General features: G+C 45.1%; 1 protein-coding gene across 1 annotated transcript; it reads right to left on the minus strand.

The window, feature by feature from the left end:
• Window positions 1-368: 368 nt before the first annotated feature.
• On the minus strand, window positions 369-14,847 carry CD83 (CD83 molecule). Its single transcript, XM_027799166.2, has 5 exons — window positions 14,689-14,847; window positions 14,431-14,561; window positions 4,190-4,406; window positions 3,973-4,076; window positions 369-2,184 (listed from the first exon to the last, which is right to left on the minus strand). The coding sequence occupies exons 1-5, from the start codon at window positions 14,729-14,731 to the stop codon at window positions 2,026-2,028; spliced, it is 654 nt and encodes a 217-aa protein (XP_027654967.1). The 5' UTR covers window positions 14,732-14,847; the 3' UTR covers window positions 369-2,025.
• Window positions 14,848-15,314: the final 467 nt, after the last annotated feature.

The following is a 15,314-nucleotide window of genomic DNA, read 5'->3' on the forward strand; positions in this document are numbered from 1 at the left end:
AGAAACTTGTACCCTAGGCCAGTTATTACATATGCACATTCCAGTTTGCATTATTGCCACCTAAACACCCAGGTCACCCATGACGGTGTGCCTTGTTTAAAAGTAGCTGTGGGTAGGCTGGAACACCCCTGTGTTTTCCCTAATAACTTGCCTGTCAGTAGGAAAGAGGTGTTTTAGAAAGTACTTTGGACAGAAAGTGAAATTTGGAGGAAAATTTAAATGAACTTAGGTCTATAGAAATGCATAAAATTATCCGTTGCTTAATCAATTATATGCACGTACATGCCCTCTCCCTGCAGAAGAGGCTGGATCAGGCATCTACGTTATTTAATGTAATTATGTTGGTTGTAAAAATAAAACACAATTGATACCTAGTATTTCTGGGTTTATTTGTCGTATGCAACACACAGAAACAAATGGTAGGTTACCTCTGAAATTTTGTTTCAAGTATGTTACACACAATTATATGTAAAAATTGATTATAACAAAGAAAATGCAGCATTAATTGACCACGTTCTAAGTAAATTGCACATCCCTTGTAACAATTTTTCTGGTCAGGAATCCCTTGGACTCCAGCAATGCAGACATACACCCTGCTCACAGAAGCAATACTAAGTGATGCACAGTGCTTTCTCCCCATCAGCACTTCACCATTAATTAGTCAAAGGATTACAGAAAGACCATCCTTGTCAACAGCCTGGAATTTCAAACTGCATTAGAAATCCCAATGTTGCAATTTAGTTCTTGGAGGATTTGTTTGTTTGTTTGTTTTTTTAAAAGATTGTGCGTGTCCTTAAGTGCTTGTGAATTCTCATGTTGTGGCTCAAATGCTCGTGTCGTGTTGTAAACACCCACAGTCACTCTAGGCTCCTCTTGCTTCACCTTCTGCACCAGCAGCCTGATAAGGGATGTTCCTTGATTTCAGGTTCCCAAATCTCTCCTGCTTTCTTTGGTCCAGGAGGACAAGTCTTCTCTCCCTTATACTGTGTGCCTGAGTCCAGCTTTCCTCACGTCCTTGTTTCACATATACTAAACACGGTCAGCACCAACAGCAGGCACTCTTATTCCCCCTCTTCCATTCCTGTATCTCACAGCTGACTTAATACATCCCAAAGATACAGAGTTGATTTCTTCCAAGCTATCTTTGATCATCACTCCTGTAACTTGACCGACGTAGGTGTTGCATGCATTTGACTTCATCTTTAATAAACCACAAAATAAGTCATCTTTACATGTCCTTAATATCACGGGCGGCTTCATTCTTGTTTTTGTTGGTTTAAGGTTAACAGTCTTGTTGAAGCTTCCTATGGATTGACCTATCTAGAGATACCTCTGGGAAATGTGTCTCTGTTTCTCTTGCAGAGAAAGAAAGTTCCTCTCGTTTCAGAAAGATTTCCAGAATATTTTCTCCCTTCTTACATTTCAGCCTATCTGCCACTCTGAGATTTAAAAGCAAATATTGATTTGATTCACCCAGGACAAGAGGATGAAGTCACCTCTGCAGCTTACTTGAGCATCACGTGGCAAGCCAGATCCCATTTGCGGTGCAGGAACTCCATCCAGAACCAGGCTCGGAGCAGACAGCCCCCCACACTCACCTTTTCATACAGCAGCACCTGTTGTGTTTACTTGTGAAAGATGAGAGCTATTAGTTCAGTGAAGAGCTTAATCCTTCACACTGCCGTGGCCTCCCTATAACTTGGTCTTTGTATCGCAGGCATGTTCTCCCTCCGAACAAGAGAGCTGCACGGCAAAGTGAAATAAATTTGATGCCAACTTCATAACAGCACGGTAGCACCGTTGTGTAGCTGTGACGGTATTTCTAAGCCGCCTAGCTCCCCAAAATTACTGTAGTGCTTAACAGTCCTTGTCGAGGGCTCATCCTGTGCAGGCAGATCACTGCTACCTGCACTCTCAACCTGCTCTGAAGAGGCTGTACATTATCGTTTATCTCCTCTCTGTACCACCCAGCCATCCAGCTTGTGTCATGTCTACTGGTCACCCCTTGGTGCCAGCAATGTTAACTTAGACAGAACTTGAAGTAAGCTCATTTTTACAAGTGCTGTTGCTGTTTAAATCCTGGAAAGTTGTCATTTCATGTACATTGATGGGGGTGAGCATGTGTTTCAAATCTGGTCTGTTTTTTTGGTAATTGGGAGACATACTCTCTTTTCTTAGACACGTCTAAAAGAGAAAACAGAAAGGAAAGCTTAAAACTGAGAATTCCTATCAAAGGCAATTTTTTTAAAAGTTTGAAAGTTTTGGGTTTTCTTCTCGCTGACCATAGCTCATTACACTTTTTCCATTTGTTTGTCACTAGAAGCACCCAGCACAGAGAAATGCTGCTGTTTCTTGCTCAGTCATGGAGCTTTATAGGACAAAAGCCTTAAGTCACAAATCAAAATTTCTATGTAATTCAAGCTTTCCTACGAGCAAGCCTTCCATCAGGCTCTTGCAAGTGTGCTCCCACCTGCCTTCAATACAGGCCAGTGCCTGAAATAATTTCATCAAGTTGTCAAAGTAAAGCCCCAGTCCTGCCAACCAGCCTTAAACTTCATGTGTGTGGAGCTTAGTGGAGGCAAGGCAACCTGTAAGAACTTAACAGGCGTTTTAAATAATGAAGCTCACTTGTGACATCAGGGCAATATCACATTCTGACAAAAGCTAGGCTGATACCTGAGACTGAATCTAACCTGGGAGTAAGATACACGTAATTCTACCTGAGTGGTTATCTTCACAACACAGCTCTGTTTTTTTTTAACTGCACCACTAAAACTGGGACTTTTTTTTTTTTTCCATATGTGAAGGAGAGGTTTCTGTAGAGATCTGAAATTCTTTCAGGACACAGAAGAGACAGATGCCCCTGTTCTGCTCAGAGTGATATCCTTGCTTTCATACTTTCATCCTAACAAATTCCTACAAGATTTATCTTGTCAAACTTTAGTCTGAACAGCACAAATTACTGGCAGGATTGTCAATCTAAAAAAGAGACAGACATAAATTTAATTGCTCCCTGAAGATACATGAAAAGCTACATTTAGCTGCAGCTAATTAGATATTCTCCAATCAACAGTTATGATTCATCTGCTGAGGAGCAAAACAAGAAGGCAAATATGAAAGAGGCAGCAAAAGTTAAATCTGACCTCCCAAAACGCTGGGGTTGGGTTTGTTTTGGTTTTAATTAGAAATGCAGCCCATGTTGCATCGTACCAGTACCCAGGGCTCAGGCTGCCTTCCAGCCAGGAGGCGCAGAGCTCTGCGCCGGGGGGTGACTCCACCGCTACCGCAGGCAAAGCCTGGCTTTGCCTCTGCCAAGTGAGCTTCCCACATGCCTCCTCTCCCCACCTTTCCCAGAACCACCAGCCCTCATTAAGGGTACGGATAATACCCCAAGGAGGTTCTTTACCAAGGATCTTAAACTGTCAGTTTAACAAGAAAGACGGAGCTCTGCAAAAATGCCCGTCTGAAACGGGGTTGTCCCCGATTCACAGGTATGGAAATGGAGTCAAAAAACAGGTAGCCTTGAACTTGTGCATCATGCCATCACACAAAGCGATGCCCTAGGTGGGGAAAGGATCGTGGGGGCTCATGCCCCCACCTCAGGCAAATGCTGTTCCCAAGCACCAGACCAGAAGAGCTGTTGATGTGCCCTTGAACCAAAGACTTAGCTGGCTACTCAGAGTAACTGGAACCATAAACAGGCAATGGGGTGCAGGAAAATAACTGTCTGGTTTGAGTTTATTGGGGTGCAGTGAAATGTTTTATCTCTTTGGAACTCCATCGTGTGTTTCTCAGGCACCTGTTTCCTCTGGCTTTGAAAGTACTGTGTGAGGATTTAAAGGGTTTGATCATAAATTAGCCATGAACACAAATTTCTGACCGGCTGCATTAAGGCGGTGCCAGGAGAGAAAATGAGTGCTGGGGTTTTTGTTGGGTTTGGTTGATTCATTTATGAGAAAGAGAATTACTTACACAGGTAAAAAGGATGAGCAGCAAGTAAAAAATCCCAAGGCAAGTCAGCATGAAAAGCTCGGCTTTGTATTTTTTCAATTTTTCATCTTCTATTCCAGGGCAACCTAAAATGTAAACCAAGGTGTTAAGTTGTTCTGCTGCTTGTAAAACATTTTAAGACTGTTACCTTCATGAAATGCCATGCAGAACTTGGGACAATCAAGAGGCTCTACGGTACCTGTTACTTTTAACGTGACTGTGCCACTCAGGTTGCGTTCTCCGCTCTGTACCCCCAAAGTGCACTTATACGTCCCGCTGTTCTGGCTGGTCGCGTTTTTGATCCTCAGCGAAAAGTAGGTGTCGTTGGAGAGCTCCAGGGACCCCCCAAGTTCTTTTGGATAATGAGATTCCACATCAAGGACTTTCCATGCTATTTCTTCACCATCTCCAGCCATCTGGGAAACACAAACATATTTCTCATCTTCAGCAACACTGTCCCCCTGCGTTTTAGGGGAAAGAGAGTTTTAAAGCCAGCTTATGGCTGATAATGCAGAGGCTGAAGGGGGGTTGGAGGGGAACGGGACCTCAAAAGCATCTAATACGTTCACACTCGCGATCAAAAAGTAGATGCTTTTTTGCTTAAATAGACCGTGTGTTTAGAACTAGGTACTATAGAGCTACTCCGTAAGAGCTTCTAAATCTGCCCCACCTGGACTCAACCCTGGTAGAGATGTAACACAATAAAGGGCAGCGGCAGTTTGCTCTCAGAGTGCCTCTGCAGAGGCCCCAGAAGAGTTCGAGCAGTGGCCCGTGGGGATGGAGCTGAGTCAGCCCTACCCCGCCACTGAGCACTGGCTCTGGAGACCAGAGGTGGCCAGGAGAGCGTGGCAGCAGGCAGGTGGGCTCCAGCGCCGCCCCCGCTCGCCCTGCCAGCACGCTTTCTGCCATGCGGCGCTGGGAACCCCACCAGCCTCTCTTGGCAGGCACGCCACGGCACGCCAGCTCTGCCAGCACTGGTTGGCACCCTCCCAGCCACCCTGCAGCCCAGGGCTCCCTGTGGGAATGCAGCCCTGGAAACTGCACCTCCCCGTGCCAGTTTCCATGCAGCTGACCCTTGAAACCACAGTGCTTCTCTGGAGGAATGGGGGTTCCCCCCCTCTGCCTCCCTTCCCCTCTTTATTGGAACCAAAGAACAAAAAATTGCTTCGACTCCTTCAGATTCGCTTGCGTGAAGGTCACAAGCAGGTTCTGGTGCACTTGGGGAGCGTTTCTGTGTTGAATTTCTTAATTGTAACCAGAAGAGCGACATTCCTTGGCATTGCTGAGAGTCTGTTGGAGGAATGAAGTGTATTCCCAGAACAGTTTGTACTGCAGGGCAATAGGATGCACTGAAAATGACAGTTGGCTGGGAACCGCAAAGAAGAGAGAAATCACTAACTTGATTTGAAAGATGGGAGAAGGGTTTGAATTAGCCCATGTCCATTCTTATTCATCGATGTTGCTCCCTGGGATTCGAGGCAGCGTGCCCTCCGTGAAGGTTTCCCGGGTAATGAATTCAGGCTTTCTGTGGACCAGCAGAGCCAGAGCCAGCTCGTACAGTCCAAGGCTCAGCTTTTCAGCCAAACCTATAACTAACATAAGCCAAGGCTTTTTTATTATTATTATTTTATTTTAATAGACACATTTTTGGGTTGCATGTCAGCGCTTACTTTCTATCAGTGTCGCTACTGCACCAGGGTATAACAGTTATGCTGTAAGTTATTAAAATTAACACAGTTTTCTCATACTGAGGCTGGGAGTATCTGGTTTCCCCTTCACGTGTTTGCATGAGGAAAGCGTACTCAGAACTCTGCGCAGAAACACGGGCCTGATGCTCCGTTATACTTTTACAGCCCTAAAATGGTGTAAAATGAGCTGCAAGTTGGGGAACTTTTCAGGAACTGGGGAATCAAACTAAAGCACAAGATTTTCATAACTGTAAAGATCCTTTCTCAGAAAAGGGGTTTTTTTAGTGCACCATCTGAAACACGGAGCAGTAATTCCCTGGGGCTTTCCACACTTTACCCAGCAAGTGGGAAGAAACTACCTTCTTCCTCTTAATCCCCCAGTAAATTTACCCCAGCTTCTTGCTTATTTTGCTCAGCCCCGAGCAGCGATGAGACAAGCGGTATCGACGGTGGTTTTCAGGCTGTGGGGACTTCACTGTGCCACAGGGATTGAGGTATTTTCAGGCTCTGCACATAGAGATGCAGCCAGAGGAATTCCAATACCCAGGCTGAGCTCAGCTCTCGTTACATGTGGGTCAATAGCAGTTAAGTGGATAGAGCTGACCTCCCTCAGATCTAATTTTTGCCACTCTCCCTTCCCTTACCACCCCCTTCCTCACTGAAATTTAAAACTGTCTGCAGGGCAATAAAGAGAACCAGCCTGGCTGCCCTTTGCATTGGCCTAAAATAAAGATAGGATATCTGAGCTACACACAGAATATCAGTTTTGCTCTTTTTTTTTTTTTTTCTTAATTCACTGGTAGCATAAATAATTGCTGTCTTGGGTGGCAAACGGTGCTGTGATTCTCGTGGCTGCAACCTGGGAATCAGAAAACACTTTGATCTTTCTGCGTGCAGTTGTAATCACCACTGCCAGGATAAGGGAGAACTCAACTAAGCCCGTGCATCCTATGCCTGACCATGTGCTTATTCGCAGTGAAATTTTTGGTAAATTATTTAACTTCCCTGATTTATAGGGACACTGAGGGATAGGATTGATTATTGCAACCAAAGTTTTCCAGGGTTCTCAGCCGCTGTCACAAGCACAGTGACGGTGACCCTGAAGACAATCAAGTCAGAACTGTGCCTTACGCAGACCCGCTCTGTGCAAGGCAAAACAGTGTCCACAAAGCTGTGCTAACAACATGCCTTTCCCCAAAATAGAAGAAAAAGTGACGTTGTGACCTAACCTGGCTCCCTCACTTGTCAAGAAACCAGTTGCAATCTGGATGGGGTCACAAACCTTTGCATTTGGGGAGGAGGAGGAGGAACGGTTCACACGTGTGGGTTTAATTCAGGGTCTGCATGCCTCTTTCTGCATTAAATCTCCCCTTTACTGAAGAGCAAAGGCAGGCAAGGCAGTCGGAGGTGGTGCTGGTGTGCCCAGCAGCCTCCTTACATTTTTTAGGCTACAGGGACATCTGGTGGCATTTTTCCAGCCTCTACACACAGCACATCCATCCCTCAGAGGTCATAGCAACCCCTTCTCTGATGCCTGAACCAGCGCTTTTTCCACTGCAATCTTATCTCCTATTATCTTACCAAAAAACCATCAACCCCTCCCTTTTTAAATTCTCTAAGTAGGGAGGAAACATCTGAGCCAATTTGCAGAGTGTGTCCCCATATCCCAGCGGTGTAGAAGGAAGTCCATGAGATGTTCGGTAAGGTCATCGCTCTGCCTCTTGCTCTATTCAAGCTAACCTCTTTTCCCCCAAAACCTAATTAAAATCATGGAAATGCCACTTTGTTTGCCACCTCCTGTGAATTACTTGGCAGACTCTCACTAGACAGATCATTTTGCAGCTCAAGCTCCTATGGTAATCCAGCACTAATTCATGCCAAGTGTCCTCCAGGTGATACCACAGCCCAAGGTAAATGCTAGGGGTTTTACCTAATTAGTTCCACACAAGCTTAGAGGGATGGAAGCAAGCGCTGTTGGTGGCAGCAATCCACTTGTGTAGGGACCATCCTCTTCTTTAATCTGCGATAAAATGTTTTCCTCCTGCATTTTGGTTGCATTTCGTTTCCCTTCCACCTCACTGGCGAGCAAGCTGCGGCACCGGCTCCCCTGCTCCCCACCTCCGAAGGGAGGAGAGGAGGGGGCTGGGCTCCTCCTGCTCCCATGTTTGCTGTTAATGGCTTTACCAAAGTTCAAAAGGCAAATCATGACTCGCGTGGGGACCGGTTGAAATGCTACTGAATCTATTTGCATAAAAAGGGTCTCTTTGCCAGGCTGGCTGCTGGGGGTTACTGAAGCAAGAATTTTGTTGGGAAATTGGAGACCTGCAGGCTGGCAGCATCATTCTGCCTATCTGCATAAATAAAAGTACCCATTAAGAAAATTAAACAACAAAAGATATGTGAGTTTATGTTTATTGTCACATATACATTGGCCAACGGCAATGTCTGTGACAGGTGTTTTCCAGAAATCAGCTGCGGGCCGAAGTCTGTTGTTTTCCATCACCTCCATGGATTGAGAGGAAATGCTGGCCCCAGGGGCCAACACTGTCCAACACCTTCATCAACGGCCTGGCCACTGGGATAGAGGACAAGCTCAGCAAGTTTGCAGATGATAGGAAGCTGGGAGGACTGGCTGATACACCAGAGGGTCATGCTGCCATCCAGAGGGACCTCAGCAGGCTGGGGACGTGGGCTGGGAGGAACCTCACGATGTTCAGCAAATGGATGGTGCCAGGTCCTGCCCCTGGCAAGGAATAACCCCAGGCACCAGGACAGGCTGGGGCCAACCTGCTGTTGTCCTGGGGGACACCAAGTGGACCCCCACCAAGTGGACCCCGAGCCAGTGATGAGCCCCTGTGGCAAAGGCAGCTGCTGTCTCCAGCAGATGGAGGGAGGTGACTGTCCCCTCTGCTCAGTCCTGGTGAGACACACCTGGAGTGCTGGGTCCAGTGCTGGGCTCCCCAGTATGAGAGAGACACAGGCGTACTGGAGAGCCCAGCAAAAGGCTACAGAGGTGATTAATGACTTGGGGCATCTGGCATATGAGGAGAGGCTGGGAGAGCCGGGGCTCTTCAGCCTGGAGGAGACCAGGCTTGGGGGCATCTTGTCAATATGTACCTGATTGCCAGGGGGATAAAGCAGCTGGAGCCAGAGTCTTCTCAGCAGCCTCCAGAGACAAGAGGCAAGGGGCACAAACTGAAACTCAGGAAATTCCATTTAAACATAAGAAAACCCGTTGTTACTGTGGGGGTGGCTGAACACTGGAATGGGCTGCCCAGAAAGGGTGGGGAGTCTCCAGGGAAAATCTCCCTCGAGATATTCAAACCTGACTGGACGCAGCTCTGAGCCACCAGCTCTAGTTGCCTTATTTTAGTGAGTTTAATTGAAAGTTATCCTAGTTCCCGAAAGCTTGGAAACACTTGGTCTAAAGAGGTTGCGATTTTCCCACATGCATTTCTGCAGTCAATGGACTGATTCCTGTTAAGTTTCTCCTAGCCTGGAGCTTTTGGGTAAGAATAGTGGTGGTGATAGAGTGGATATTAAAATGGTAGTTTTGATTGAACAGATAGCTTTGATTGAAAATACTGCTGAGCTGATTTCTGTTCTCTGCCTGGATGAATTACAAGAAATAGGTAGAATAATTAGTCCTCCAGAATTTAACTGCTCTTCAGCAAATATTTGTTTTTCAGAGAACTAAAAACAAGGTGGGAGAAGGGGGATGAACACTTTTCTCAGTCCAACTGGTTGGGTTTTAGCTGCAGTCTTGAAAACTGCTACAGCATTACATGCTAGTGCTACTACACAGAGGCAGTTCACCTATGCTGTAGTACTTACGCCCAACTAATCAATTAAAACTTAATTTTATCATGTACATGTGAAAGCAGGCAGTTGTTAACTCATGTTTTCTACTCTCATTAAATACCTTTTCTCATCAAACTTTTCCAGACTAAGGTGGTACATTGGCTCCCAGGTAAATCAAAGTGCCAATATAATCCACTTCTCCCATAAAAGCAAATTTTTATTTCAAACATAACGGTTCAGGTCCAAACCTGATGTCAGTTTAAAGGTGGAATGTATTAGCATTAATTTATTTTCTTCTGAGGGTGGGATGATTGTAAAAATTGTTTTGTTTCAAATTATACCAGGAATAATGGCCAAGTTGAAATTTCGGACTGCTAAAGAGATCTAAAAGCTATACAAGGCCAGAAGGAATTTATTTTCTGAAGCAAAATATCTAGAAATCTGGCATTGCCCAATAGCCAACATATAATGGATCACAATTGAGCTGAAACCGCTTAATAGGTGTATTTTTCAGCATAAAAGCACTTTCACATTTGATTAGTGCTGAAAGTACATCCATATGGTTCCTATACAGTATCATGTAGAGATACCAATGTTAAATTTGAAAAAAAAAAACCCAGACATAAATTGTGGACACATGTGAATGTTTTCTGTGCTTGAGGGGGGGGAGGGACCAGAGGAAAAGGAAAACTAAAATCCAACCCCACAACAACAGCAAAGGAACTGCAACTGCATGTGACACATGAGTCAGCTGGAAAAGCCCCGACTCGGTCACACAGCCTCTTTATTGTTTTGGCTGTTTGGGTTTTTTAGCTAAGGGCATCCGACGCTAACTCCTGTCAACCAAAAGAACTGTTTTGGTTATGAAATAATTTCCACTGCTCCCTTCCTCTCTAAATCACCAGTGTGTGGGAGCTACTTGGAGCTGAATAGATGTCTGAGGACCGTTTGACTGCATTTCTCTGGGTGTGTTAGAAATCAGACTGAAGAAATTAGCAGCTATTTACTTATGCTAATAGATAACAGCTATGCGTGTTTAGCAAAAGCCATTTCCTTTGAAGGAAGGTGCAATTAATATTAAATGTCTAGAACATTTATTCTTACTTAGCAATATGACTTCCCCCTTTAATTCTGCCACAATTTTATATTTTGCAGGGAAGTGTTATAAAGTTAACAGACTTCTCTGCACTGAAGTACAGCCTTCTCTCCTCTTCCTCAAGATTTGTTTTAGATTAAGACTTTTCTGGCTATCACATGAACAAAATAGTGAAATATCCACCGGGACTTCATTTGTGTGTGTTTAAACTAGGTTTTCAAACTGGATATAAAGTGAAAATTATGAGGGTTTATGAAGTGGTTCTCCTTTTCCATGTACTACACAAAGAGAAATTGTTCAGTTTTCAACAGCCCTACAAGGCAGAAAGGTAAGTGAAGTTTCGTTGCCCAGATTCTTGTTTCATAGGTGGGCCGTGGAGATGCAAACCAGGATTGCCATACACAATCCCCAGCGCCTGGGTGCTTATACAAAAATGCCCCAGTTATTTTTTCTTTTTTTTTTTTTTTTTTCTTTTCAGACTTCTCAGCTGGTAAACTTCCACACTGCTCATATATGCTTTTATGGCATGTAGGCTCCCCAGCACTCCTAAAAATGAGCCATACTTGAATGGTATCATCATTACGAACTTTCTTAATTTTTCATGGCCACATGAAACAGAATGAAAAGCTGCACCAGGCTGGGAGAGGACTTGGTGCTCTACCTTCTACCAACTTGAAGTATTTCTAAGTAAAAACCATTTTGTCTGAGCTGCCTGACTGTGGTCCTGATTCTGCACAGAACTACTTACACGTGGGACCTCATGCATGAGAATAATCTAATTAGCTCCAAGGATACTGGGCGCACAACAAGTTCAAAGCATGCATGCCTCTTTGCAGTACGAGGCATTAGCAGAAGTGAAGGAACTGTTGAATGCAATCCTTCTTTTTTACATCCCGTTGGATTTTGACACCGCAATACTAACTCCTTTCAACAATCATTTCTCCATACAGAACCAAAAAAGCAAGTACTTTTAAATAGTATCTTTTTTTTTTTTTTTTTTTTTAAAGCAGATCGTAACAAACTATTTAAAAGCGCCACTTAATTAGTTGGAGTGTGCGGACATGCCAGTGGAAAGGAGAGGTTTGTTTGCCAAGTGTCCCCCCTGCACGAGCAGCTGCACGTGCAGCACCGTAACGTCGTCGCCACCATTTTTTTAAAGCAGCAGAAGCAAAGGTTAATTGCTTGCATTTACTGCACGGTTCAAAGTTACCTCATACAAAAGATTTAGCCTAACAGCTGCTTGAACTTTACAGTCTGAAATTTCATACCGTTTGTTGGAATTACCTTCTAATTAGCCCTTTGGGGGTATGCGTGGTGTTTATTGATTAATCCTTCAGTAGTTGTTTTTTAAATAACAGATTAGTTCTTTGTGTTGGGTAGCCCAGTCATGCTCTGCCATTCCTTCACCCTCCTTTTGCAGTGTCGGGTGGGGACAGCAGAGGAGAGGAGAGCTTCAAGCCACTGCCTATTTAGCTAGCCCCAAAATTAGAAGAAGTATCGCTTCTTCAGCACAAAATACTGACCCTAAATTACTTTTTCCTGCCAAGAGTCAGACTTTTTTAGCTTTGGCACTGTGCTTTTACTAGTATGGCTGTGACTGTGGCTTGGGCTAGCATCACAAGAGTGTCATTAACTGCCTGTCCCCACTTCCCACCTCCCTGCTGGGATGAGTAACTGGAAGACTGTGGTACCATGATTAGTGCCATCAGCCCTCGAGGATGGTAGGTAGCTAGGTTTTGTTACTTCTTGTAGTTTCGGCAGTGCCGGCAGAGGAAAAAAGCATGAGGTCCTGTCGTGCTGAGCACTGGCAAAACAGTCTGTGCCTGAGCCAAATGTATGAAGCTGGAAGAGCGAGGAGCCCGTGGAGGGAGAGGAGGTTGGTGGGACAGGGCAGGGGACTTGCAGTGGCAGTCTGGACTGTAACAGCTGACTGCTGCAAAGGGAAGTAGCACTGGCAAGGGATGCCAAGGAAGGGTCACACACAAAAGGCATCATCTGATATCACCCTCCCCTGCATGGGCAGTTGTTTTATGCCCCGGGGGATCTGTAAAGAGCTACAAGACAACACAGAATTAGGTCTACAGGGTTTCCTTACACTCTTTCATCAGGGCAATGGCTTTTGGCTCCCATTTGCTGCCCTACACTTCAGCCTGCTGAAACTGTTTTCATTTTTTGACTTCCAATGCTAGTTTAGGGGAGAATTTTCAGGGATCTAGTCAACCTCCCTATTTATTTGTCCCCCACCTCTTATCACTGCTGCTCAACTCCTCCAGAGCCCACCAGGCAGCACGCTTTGCCTCCACTGAGCTCCCTGCCCTGCCCAGACTCTGTGGAAACATGGGGCCTTAAATAATCAGCATGTATCTGTATGGAAAATACATGTCCTTATCCAACTTTTGAAGCAGAAAGTAAAAAAGTATAAGTTGACGCCTACCCCAGCTCCCAAAGTAATGTTCAACCAAATGCATTATTCCCTCCTCTCTGTCTCCCACCCATGCTTAGTTAAGCATTTTGGAACAAGAAGGAGACTATAGGTGCACATGCTGATGGGCTGGTAGCCAGATGTTTGAAACAGCTCTTTCAGAATTAGGTACCTTTGGGTTGCAGTTGTCGTTTAGTCAGTAGGCAGATGCTCTTTGTAGTACCAGCACTGAAACTCAGATGCATTGCAAGTTTCAACCACAGAAGCCCTATCTAATAACACTGTTTGTTGGTTTACCATAGGGAATAATTTTAAAACTACCTGACCAAACTGCTGAGGAAGCCAAGGCTGTGGCTATATGTTCTGGCAGAGATAAATTAACAGTTTCCACCCATAGAAAGCAACATTTTTTTTCCCTTCCACTGCTTTCCCATCACATGGGAAAGTAATTCAACTCTGTAACCCACAAAATCTTTATTCACAGATTGATTTTTCCACTATTACAACAAGCAACAGAGAGTTGACTTTAACATGCGACCAGAGGACCACCAGAACTGACCCATGGTAAGTGGCAGGAGTGCATCACTGGGAGTGGGGAATGCAGGGAAACAAAACCATCTTTTTTTCCCTGTTACCTTGGCTCACACCATAAGCTGAAACTACGCACTGAGATGCAAATACACAGTGCCATACCGCAAGTCAACAGCCACTTCTTCAACCACTGGGCAGCTCTGCCTCTTTCTATGAGAAGTTTTGAGAAGGACTTCTCTGCTCATTAGCTGATTGAACCTTGTAGCCCCCCCTGCAAACAGGTGGTCAGCAGGGCTTTCCTGCTTTGGAAATGGGAATTATGAATCAGGACAGTCAAGATGGGACTTTTGCTTCGTGACTGCAAAGAGATAAATCAGAATTTCTAGCTCTCCATCTGACTTCTGCATACCCTGCCTTTATGCCCACCCTCACTAGCCAAATCTCCATAAAGAATAGCAAGCAGTTGTTTAGTTCCTCTATTTCAAAGAAAAATCAGCTCCTGTTTGGGGGGAGATTAACTAAGGGACAACGTCATTGATGTTGGAAGTTTTAAACACCATTTTTTGCTCTGAAGAAAAATCCTGGTAAGACACCTCTTTGGAGTAGTATTTGGCAGGCTGCACACGGGGCATCGCCTGAATTCTAATCCCTGGCAGCCAGCAACTGTTAGATAGAAAAGCAGGCCAAGAGCAATTCAGAGATCATGCTCAAATACTCTGTCTACAATGACATGGAAAACACCCATTCCCTGTGACCAGCTCAGATGCTTTCATTGCTGCCTTATCTCTGCTGCCCTGGCAGGAGGATGCCTCTTCATAAAATAACCCATTTTGTACAAGACAAGCCAGGATCAGGTAGGAAAGCAAAGCAGACTGCTCAAGTAACTTGGGCTTTTTTCTTACTTTATACCAAGACACTGTCTGGTAGGTGATTGAGGAGTCCTGAAGAACTTTACAGGGCAGCAGCACTTCTTCAGCACATCTCACAGCAATGTCTGGGATCGCCACGGAAGCCCCACGGATCAAGCACCTAACTGCAAAGCACAGGTACACATCACCTTTAAAAGAGGTTGCTTAGGTAATCCTTCCTGTCTTCCCAAAACATAGCCCCACAAATAAATGTGAAAGACCAGAAGGAAAAATGCAAGGCTCCCCACTTACCATTGCACAGGACGATGAGCAGAGCGTAGACTCCCCAAGACATGGCTCTTACTGCTTCAGATCACAGAGCAGCAACAGGGTGCCTCTTTGCAGGCTGGACACTGAGAGCAGAGTGAAACTGCTACTGCTTCTAGAGTGCTATTTCTGGAGGCAGGCTGGGGAATCCCCCCAGATGGCTTATCTTGAAGTTCCCTGTCACAGGGAAAATCCCTACGTGTAGGAGCCAGTGCTCCTCCCATCAGATCTGTTCGGTCACTCCCATCTCTGCAACTGCCTTCACTGGTAGGACAACACCTCTCCTTTTTAATTCTTTTATTTTCCCCCCTCTGTGTTGATCTGAGCAGAAATCAGATTTTTCATGGGGCACTTGTGGGTCAGTGTGAAGGACATAAAAGAGCCTCTCTTGAGTGACAAAATAACAGGGCAAAGGGTTTGCCAGCCTCCCAAAATCCCCTCTCAACCTTCTCTCTGCAGCTCTAACCAAACAGTGTCTACGCAAGCTTGGCCACATGAAGCGATGTTTCTGAAACCACATTTAAGCCCTCAAGTCATGACAGCACGAGGACACTGTGACTTGGGTCTAAGGGCTAAGCAGGAATTTACAGCATGGCTGAGCAATATAAACT

Source organism: Falco cherrug, chromosome 3, assembly GCF_023634085.1.
Source record: "Falco cherrug isolate bFalChe1 chromosome 3, bFalChe1.pri, whole genome shotgun sequence".
Taxonomy (NCBI): Eukaryota; Metazoa; Chordata; class Aves; order Falconiformes; family Falconidae; genus Falco; species Falco cherrug.